General features: G+C 67.1%; 2 protein-coding genes across 4 annotated transcripts; both read right to left on the bottom strand.

Moving 5' to 3' along the window:
- Positions 1-47: 47 nt before the first annotated feature.
- NIPSNAP1 (nipsnap homolog 1) lies at positions 48-3420 on the bottom strand. 3 transcript variants are annotated; one of them, NM_001245583.1, is given in 12 exon segments: positions 48-112; positions 361-445; positions 530-613; positions 686-780; positions 891-922; positions 1077-1217; positions 1303-1373; positions 1471-1565; positions 1798-1843; positions 1961-2004; positions 2007-2088; positions 3281-3365. In NM_001245583.1, coding segments are annotated over 10 exon segments (741 nt in total). In that variant the 5' UTR covers positions 2075-2088; positions 3281-3365; the 3' UTR covers positions 48-112; positions 361-380.
- Positions 3421-3424: 4 nt separating this feature from the next.
- Positions 3425-7925, bottom strand: PLEKHA4 (pleckstrin homology domain containing A4). Its single transcript, XM_072936270.1, has 7 exons — positions 7772-7925; positions 7290-7362; positions 5030-5127; positions 4843-4946; positions 4511-4667; positions 4177-4276; positions 3425-3936 (listed from the first exon to the last, which is right to left on the bottom strand). The coding sequence occupies exons 1-7, from the start codon at positions 7895-7897 to the stop codon at positions 3425-3427; spliced, it is 1170 nt and encodes a 389-aa protein (XP_072792371.1). The 5' UTR covers positions 7898-7925.
- Positions 7926-9552: the final 1627 nt, after the last annotated feature.

Genomic DNA, 9552 nt, shown 5'->3' with positions numbered 1-9552 from the left:
CCAAGCACCCCCAGTCCTGCCCTCCCCACCCCGAGAGGGGCCTAGGCTTTAGCATATTAAATATTTAATTGGCAGCAAAGGCACCCGCTGGGCTCATCAGGAGCAATTAAGCACCCCCACCTCCACAGCCCCCCCAGCAGCACCACCCTGGGCACCCACCACAGCATGGGGGGCTCCCACTTCCCCTCCCTGCTCTCAATCTCCCCAGAGCACCCCAAAAGGGAGCCGGGGGGAGCAGAACCCCCCAGCCCTTCCCCAGCAGGGCTGGGGCACGGGCAGGGAGCCCCTGGGGGTGCAGGGAGCCCCTGGGGGTGCAGGGAGCCCCTGGGGGTGCAGGGAGCCCCTGGGGGTGCAGGGAGCCCCCCCAGCACGGCCCCAAATCACTGCAGGGGGGAGATCTTCAGGGGAATCATTATCCGGGATTCCATGGTCCGGATCAGCGGGACTGGGGGAGGAAAGGAGGCACAGGTGAGGCCGGGGGGTCCCCACACGGGCAGGGGGTCCCCAAAGCGGGAGGGGTCCCACTCACCGGTGTAATAAACGTTCTCATCCCAGCCCCTCTTCCTCCAGGCTGCATTCCTGGTCTCCTCCCGGGACTGCAGATCCCTGTAGGCTGTGGGGAGAGCACGGGGTGGCACCCTGAGCCCACCCGAGCCAGGGGTCCCCCGGGGGTGACACCCCTTACCCCAGAGGTGATGCACCACGTAGAGCTCCCCGATCTGGGAGAAGAACCCCCCGACTGCCTCCTGGTTCTCCTGGCGGTACTTAATGGCCCGAGCCCTGCATGGAGCAGGGGACACATGGGGGGCTGCCCCAGGGGTCCCCCCTTCTCCAGAGGGGGCCTCTCCCCCCACCTTGGATCCCTCCACGCTGGGAAACCAGTGCCTTACCAGTTGTTGCCCCACTCGATCATGGTCCCTGGCTGGAAACAGGGGAGAAAAACCAGTCAGAACCCCCCTGAGTGCCCAGCTTGGAGTCTCCTCATCCAGGAAGGAGGAATTTGGGGGGCAGCCCACCAAAAGTGGGGTACACCAGACTGAAGACCCCCTTACAACCAGGCACAGGCTGATCCCCACCTTCAGCTTGTAGGTCCTGAGCTCGTAGATGTTTGGTCCCTGGCGGGGCTGGGGCTCATTCCAGAAGCTGAACTCCAGGAGCAGCTGGTTCCTGCGGGACAGCAGCATCCGGCTCCTCTCCTTGCGGAACTCCAGGTACTCCTGGGGACAGCCCCAGCCGGGGGTTTCGGGGTGGGGGCCACCGGGGGTGTCGGGCACGGGGCTGTGGCCCCCACCCCGGCGGTACCTGGTTCTGCCTCAGCTTGTTCATGCAGTCCATGAGCGCCGGGTACCCGCCCGAGAAGCGCCACAGGTGCACTGCAGAGAGGGGTTTTGGGGTGGGGACGGGGAGCAGCGCCCCAAAATCCCACTGAAATCCCTGCCTGTGGCAGCAGGAGATGCTGCCTGGCCTCACCTGCCTGGTCCTGCTCGCCGTACCAAGTGTTCCAGTTGCCCACCAGGTCACAGGGGTAGTCGGGGTCCGAATGGAGCTTGGGCAGCACCTCCTCTCTGTGGGGGCACAGAGAGGCACACTTGGGGTGGGGGGCAGCACCCCAAAACCCTCCCAGTGCCCCTCTTCACCCTCCCAAACAGGATGGGGGATGTATCCATTTCAGAGGGAGGGAAACCGAGGCACAGAACAGGGACACAGATCCACCCAGCAGCTCCACGAACCCTCCCAGTGCAGAACAGCACCCCAAGACCCCGCTGGGATGCTGGGAAGCCCCCTCAGTGTGCTCACGTCAGCTTGTTGTAAGCTTCCAGGCATTCCGGCTTGACATTGTGAACTGCAGGGACAGGAGAGAGGGGCTGGGAACGGGGGAAGGAGCCGGAACGGGGGTCCCGTGGGTGAGGGGGGCAGCCAGCCCAGCCGTGCCCGCCTTCCTCCCGGCAGGAGCACTCACACTGGATCTTGTAGAGGTTGCTGGTCTCCTTCTTGGAGAGGAGGTTGGAATGTGCGTCCTTGCGGGGATCCACCTTGTGCACGAAGAGCGAGCGGAACCAGCTGCCCTCCACATCCCTGGAGAACCCCCTGGGGCACAGCGGGGCAGGGGGACACCGGGGATCACCGGGAATGGCCGGGAATGACCGGTTGGACGGCAAACAGGATCCAGAGGCCTCGCTGCCAGTCCCGGCCGTCATGGGTTTCTGCTCAGTTCACACTGGGAGCCCCGTCCCAGCTCTGTCCCCAATTCCAGGCTGTCCCCCTGGATCCAGAGGGGTTGTGGCCATACTGCCCAGCACAGCAAGGACACCGGTGTGGGGGTGCAGGACAAGGGGGGCCCCACTGCAGTCACAGTGACCCCTCCACGGGCAAGGGGACATCCCCCACAGGATCCCCTTTACCCAGGGTCTGCTCCAGAGCTGTGACCCCTCCACGGGCAAGCGGAGGTGGGGCGGTGGGAGCAGCCCCCAGCCCGTCCCGGGGGTGGCTCCGGTGCCCCGGCGAAGGTCGGGTCCCCCCAGGGCAGTGGCGGGGGGGGCGGTGCCCCTCGGCCCCGGGTCCGAGCTCGGCCGGACCTTTGTCCCCAGCGAGGCAACGACCGCGGGGCCGCTCCGGGGCCGCCCGCCGGATCCGGGAGCGCCGCGGGGTGCGGGGAGCGCTCGGGGGGCTCGGGGGGGTCGCCGCCCGGGGGGATGCGGGGTGCAGGGGGGATGCGGGGTGCAGGGGGGGATCAGGAAGGCCAGGGGAGCGGGGTGCGGGGGCAAGGTGGGGCTCAGGGGTCTCAGCACAGGGGATACGGGTGTGCCGATCCGGGGGGATGCGGGGTCCGGGAGGGAATGGGAGGGCTCGGGGGATGCGAAGAGCGGGGAAGACCCGGGCCTCAAGGGCTCAGAGGCGGGGTCTCCACCCGGGGGGATGCGGGGTGCAGGGGGGGATCAGGAAGGCCAGGGGAGCGGGGTGCGGGGGCAAAGTGGGGCTCAGGGGTCTCAGCAGAGGGGTACGGCTGTGCCGCTCCGCGGGATGCGGGGTCCGGGAGGGAATGGGAAGGCTCGGGGGATGCGAAGAGCGGGGAAGATCCGGGCCTCAAGGGCTCAGAGGCGGGGTCTCCACCCGGGGGGATGCGGGGTCCGGGGGAGCCGCAGGGATCAGCGGGGAGGACGCGGGGTGTCCCCGCCGGGAGAGCTGCGGGGAGCGGGGTTGGACGCGCAATCCGGGGCAGGACGAGGGGTGGGGGGATGCGGCGGGGGCTGTCGGGGCGGGGTCCGGGGTCCGCACTCACCGCGCGCCCCGCGGGGCCGCGCCCGCGCCCCCGGCCCGCAGCCGCCGCAGCGCCGCGCTCCCGCCGCGCGCTCCCGCCGCCATCTTCCGCACCGCGCCGCGCGCGCCCGCCAAGCCCCGCCCCCGCGCCCCGGCCGCGCCCCCCTCAGAAGCTGGCCTGCAGCAGCGTGATTCTGATTGGCCGCCCGCCCACCCCTTCGCCCGCCAGGCCACGCCCACCCGCCCCCCTCTCCCGCCGCCGCGACGCCTCATTGGATGTCGCGGCGGGGGCGGTGCCCGCCGGGCTCCTCGGCAGCCAATCAGAAGAGGCGGTTGGAGAGGCCGGTGGCTGATTGGTCGCGGTGTCTCGCTGCGGTGGGGGGTGAAGCGCGGCTCCGAGGGGGCGGGGCTTCCTCGGGCTCCGCTCTGGAGGGGCGGGGACAGGATGGGCGGGGCCGCTCGACAATGGGGCGTGGTCAGGGGGGCGTGGTAACGATGTGGCCAATGGTCGTGGCTGGGCGTGGCCAAGGGGCGTGGCCGGTGGTGGCCAGGGGCGTGGCCAATGGGCGTGGCCAATGGGCGTGGTGGTTGTGACCAAGGGGCGTGGCCAGGTGTTGCCAAGGGGCGTGACCGGTTGTGTCCAGGGGCGTGGCCATGGGCGTGGCAAATGGGCGCGGTCTGTTGAGGACAATGGGCGTGGCCAAGGGGCGTGGCCAAGGGGCGTGGCCAGAGGGCGTGGCCGTGTGCGACCAAGGGGCGTGACCAAGGAGCGTGATATGGGCCGTGGTCACGATGTGACCAATGGGCGTGACCAAGGGGCGTGGCCGATTGTGGCCGGGTGTGGCCAAGGGGGTGTGGCCAAGGGGCGTGGCCGGATGTGGCCAATGGGCGTGGCCAATGGGCGTGGCCGGGCCGTACCTGCGGGCGCGGTTTCGGGGTGTCGCCGCGGTGTCCCCGCCGTGTCCCCGGCCCTGGCGGGACATCCCCGCGCCGGGGGCTCCTCCCGGCCCTGGGGCGCCTGGGGGAGGGCACAGGGAGCGCTGCTCCGGCCGGACCCACCGCCGCTCCTGCCCCACAGCCCCCTCTGCCCCATTGCCCCTTCTCCCTGCCCCCACTAGGCCCCTCTCTGCCCCATCGCCCCCCCCATTTTGCCCCATAACCCCCCCACCACGCAGATCTGCGCCACGATCGCCCCAGTACTTGCTCCCCTCGTATTTCCCCCATTTGAATTCTCCCCCACCCCAGATCTCACCTTGCTGTGGGGCAGTGCAGGGACTGGGGGGCAGCAAGGAGGGGGCACGGGTGGGCCCCCGAGCCCCTCAGCCGGGCAGTGCGTGGGCAATGGGGGCGAGGGAGGGTCCGCACCCCGGGATTCCTGGAGCGCCTGCAGGGAGAGGGAGCGGGCCGAGCTGGGAAGGGGGTGAAAAACACGAGTTAAAGGGTTAACTACCCCCAAAACCCCGCCAAACCCTCTGTGACCCCCTCCCCAAAATCTCCAACCTCCTCCTGCCGCCTGGAATCCCCCAAAGCCCTGGAAACCCGGGCTCCCCGGGCAGCCCCCCGGTGCCCCCCGTGCCCCCTCACCCGGGCAGGGGCGATGCCCCCCGGCGCAGGGCACAGACCCAGGCGTGCAGCTCCTCGGGGGTCTCCGCCCCCAGGCAGTAGGTCCGCATCCCGGCGTGTTCAGCCTGGGAAAGGGGGGATCCTTCCTAGTCCCGTCCCCTCCGCGCAGGGCACCCCCGGATTTGGGGTCCCAGGGGCCAGGGCTGACCGTGAAGAGGAACTGGGGGGCGCGGGGGGCGGCGGGCAGGACGCGGATCTCGTAGCCGGGCAGGGGGAGGCCGCCCCGCACTTGCTGCTCGCTGCTGTCTGGGGGGCAGAGGAAGGGCACAATGGGGGGCACCGTCTGCACCCCGAGATCTCCAGGACCATCAGGGGGATGTCGGGGACCTCCTCTGATGTCCCCAAACCTCCCGGACCCCCAGAGCTTAGAACTCCACCAAGGAACTCTTCAAGCCCCCAGGGAGCCCCGATCCTGGGGAATCCCTGATCCATCCAGAGACCCCCCCAGTCCCCAGGAATTCCCAGTGTTCCAGAGACCCCCAATCCCCAGGAATTCCCAATGTTCCAGAGACCCCCCAAATCTCCAGGAATTCCCAATGTTCCAGAGATCTCCCAATCCCCAGGAATTCCCACTGTTCCAGAGCCCCCCCAATCTCCAGGAATTCCCAACGTTCCAGAGCCCCCCCAATCCCCAGGAATTCCCAATGTTCCAGACCCCCCCAGTCCCCAGGAATTCCCAATGTTCCAGAGACCCCCCAGTCCCCAGGAATTCCCAATGTTCCAGAGACCCCCAGTCCCCAAGAAATCCCAATGTTCCAGAGATCCCCAATCCCCAGGAATTCCCAATGTTCCACAGACCCCCCAATCCCCAGGAATTCCCAGTGTTCCAGAGACCCCCAATCTCCAGGAATTCACAAAGTTGCAGAGACCCCCAGTCCCCAGGAATTCCCAACGTTCCAGAGACCCCCCCCAAATCCGCAGGAATTCCCAATGTTCCACAGACCCCCCAATCCCCAGGAATTCCCAATGTTCCAGAGACCCCCCCAGTCCCCAGGAATTCCCTGACTCCTCCAGAGACCCCCCAATCCCCAGGAATTCCCAATGTTCCAGACCCCCCAATCCCCAGGAATTCCCAATGTTCCAGACCCCCAATCTCCAGGAATTCCCAACGTTCCAGACCCCCAATCCCCAGTCCCCAGGAATTCCCAATGTTCCAGAGACCCCCAATCCTCAGGAATTCCCTGACTCCTCCAGGGACCCCCAATCTCCAGGAATTCCCAATGTTCCAGAGACCCCCCAAACCCCAGGAATTCCCAATGTTCCAGAGACCCCCAATCTCCAGGAATTCCCTGACTCCTCCAGAGACCCTCAATCTCCAGGAATTCCCAACGTTCCAGAGACCCCCAATCTCCAGGAATTCCCAATGTTCCAGAGACCCCCAAACCCCAGGAATTCCCTGACTCCTCCAGAGACCCCCCCAATCTCCAGGAATTCCCAATGTTCCAGAGACTCCCAAATCTCCAGGAATTCCCAATGTTCCAGAGACCCCCAATCTCCAGGAATTCCCAGTGTTCCAGAAACCCCCCAGTCCCCAGGAATTCCCAATGTTCCAGAGACTCCCAAATCTCCAGGAATTCCCAATGTTCCAGAGACCCCCAAATCTCCAGGAATTCCCAATGTTCCAGAGACCCCTCAATCCCCAGGAATTCCCAATGTTCCACAGACCCCCCAATCCCCAGGAATTCCCAATGTTCCAGAGACCCCCAATCCCCAGGAATTCCCTGACTCTTCCAGAGACCCCCCCAAATCCCCAGGAATTCCCAATGTTCCAGAGACCCCCAACCCCAGGAATTCCCAATGTTCCAGAGACCCCCAATCCCCAGGAATTCCCAATGTTCCAGAGACCCCCAATCTCCAGGAATTCCCAGTGCTCCAGAGACCCCAAATCCTCAGGAATTCCCAATGTTCCAGAGGCCCCCAATCCCCGGGAATTCCCAATGTTCCAGACCCCCCAATCCCCAGGAATTCCCAACGTTCCAGACCCCAAATCTCCAGGAATTCCCAATGTTCCAGAGACCCTCAATCCCCAGGAATTCCCAATGTTCCAGAGACCCCCCAAATCTCCAGGAATTCCCAATGTTCCAGAGACCCCCAATCCTCAGGAATTCCCAACGTTCCAGAGACCCCCATTCCCCAGGAATTCCCTGACTCCTCCAGAGACCCCCAAACGCCCCAGGGATCCTTGATCCCACTGACCGCCCCAGGGACCCCCCAGCCCCCCAGGATTCCTGATCCTTCAAGGACTGCCCAACACCCCAGGACCCCTGAGCCCCCCGGGACCCCCCAGTGACCCAGGGACACCCCGGGATCGCTGACTCCCCCCCCCAGGGACACCAGGTCACCCCAACCCCCTCATCCGCAGCTCCCCACGCCCCCCGGGTGTCTCCAGCCCCCCGCGCCCCCCTCACCCCGGTAGTAGTAGAGGCAGAGATCCACCAGTACAAACCAGCGGCGCTTCCAGAGCCGCAGCCCCGAGCTGTCCTGAGAAACGGGGGTGGGGGGATGGGGGCTGAGCCCCCGCAGCCCATCCCCCCCCCCCCCGGGACCCTCTGCTGCCCCAGACCCCTCAATCCCTTCCGATCCCCCCAAGCTCCTCACTCCCGTAACCCCCTTCTTCCACCTCCGACCCCATAACCGCCCCACACTGCCCCATCCCACCGCGTGTCCCCTCACCCCACGACCCTCCCTCACCACCCACTGACCTCCCCCAGCCCCACACCCACCCCATAATCCCACCCCCGAGCCCCACACTCCAGACCCTCCCAACTCCATACACCCCCCACCGCCCCAGGTCTTCCCAAAACCCACAACCCCCCCCGAAACTCGCACCTCAGACCCCATAGGACCCCTGAGCCCCCTCCCCAGCCCCCCAGCCCCCCCCCTGCCTCACCTGCTTGTGCAGCCAGCCCTGCATGGCGGGGGGGGTGCGGGGGTCCCTCCGCAGCGCCTGCTCCCCCTTTCCAAAGGCGTGGACCCTCGGCACGGGCCGGCAGGGCTGGGCAGGGGGGTCACCCATTGGGGGGGGCCCCCCAGCACCCCTACAGCCCCCCAGCCCTCCTACCCCTATTTGTACCCCACAATGCCCCCCCAGCTGCCCAGAGCTCCCCCCTTGTGCCCCGTAAGTCCCTATGGAGTCTTGGGCTCCCCCGTACACCCCAATGCTCCACATGCCCCCTTCGAGCTCCCTCGGGTGCCCAGGGTACCCCAAACCCCCCCGAGCCTCTACGACCCCCCACCCCTCCCCGTGGTTCCCCAGTTCCCCCTCACCGCCCCCACCCCCTTCGCCCACCTGGGTGCGGGGCCCAGCGGGGTCCCGGCGGGCGGGATCGTCGCTTTCTGCCATGGGGGGTCCTGCGGGGGCAGCGGGCAGAGGGGGGGTCCCCATCAATGTCCCCATTGTCCCCATGAGGACAGAGGCCCCGTTCTTCCCGCTGCGGGGGCGGGGGCTGCTCCCGGACGCCTGAGTCCCCCCAGGGGTGTCGGGGGGGCTTCTCGGCTCCCGCTGGTCCCTTCCCCCTCCTGCTCCTGCGGGATTTTGGTCCGCCCCGTCCTCCTGTGCTGGTCCCGCTTTCTGTCCAAGTAACCCTAAACTGGTCCCAGTATCGCTGGGCTGATCCCAGTCCCTGCCCTTATCCCCGTGCCGGTAACTCTGAGCCGATCCCAGGTCCTGTTTGGTTCTCCCGTGCCTGTCCCAGTTCCCAGCCCGTTATCCCACACCGATCGGGGTGGCGGGGCCGTCCCCTTGCCCTGGTGACGGGTCCCAGCCACCGTCCCACCATCCCAGGGGCGGTCCCGGTTCCGTTACCGCAGCTGGTTCTGCTCCCGGTCCCGGTCGCTGTCCCAGTCCCGGCCGCAGTCCCTGTCCCGGTCCCTGTCCCGGTCCCAGTATCTATCCCAGTCCCAGTCCCAGTCCCAGTCCCAGTCCCAGTCCCAGTCCCAGTCCCTATCCCGATCCCGATCCCGATCCCAGTCCCAGTCCGGTCCCAGGATCTGTCCCGGTCCCAGTCCCTATCCCGATCCCTGTCCCGGTCCCAGTTCCTGTCCCGATCCCAGTCCCAGATCCTGTCCCAGTTCCAGTCCCGGTCCCAGTTCCAGTCCCGGTCCCGGTCCTTGTCCCGGTCCCGATCCCAATCCCGGTTCCAGTCCCAATCCCGGTCCCTGTCCCGGTCCCGATCCCGATCCCAGTCCCAGTATCTGTCCCAGTTCCTGTCCCTGTCCCTGTCCCTGTCCCTGTCCCTGTCCCAGTCCCAGTCCCAGTTCCTGTCCCTGTCCCAGTCCCGGTCCCAGTCCCGGTCCTGCCCCGTGTCCCCGCCCGCCCCGGGCACCGGTCCCAGTCTCTGCCCCCACACTCGGCTGCCCCGGGACCGCGTGGGTCCCCTCGCCCCGGCAACCACCGAGGGGGGCAGCACCCCGTGTCACCCAGGGAACCCCGTCCTGCGGGGACACCCACGGCACTGGGGACACCCACGGCACTGGGGACACCCACGGCACTGGGGACACCCCAAGGACGTCACGGACCCCCAAAGCCCCCAGATCTCAGCGATCCCTGACACCCCAAGGACCCTTAGGTCCCACGGGCTCTGCACACCCCCCCCGGACACCCCCAAATCCCGGACACCCTGACACCTCAGGGACCCCAGACATCCCGGGGACCCCGGGCCCCCACAGACC

The sequence above is a fragment of the Taeniopygia guttata genome, chromosome 15 (assembly GCF_048771995.1).
Source record: "Taeniopygia guttata chromosome 15, bTaeGut7.mat, whole genome shotgun sequence".
Lineage (NCBI taxonomy): Eukaryota > Metazoa > Chordata > Aves > Passeriformes > Estrildidae > Taeniopygia > Taeniopygia guttata.
Note: the sequence above shows the minus strand (reverse complement) of the source record. Positions and strands in the feature narration are given on the sequence as shown.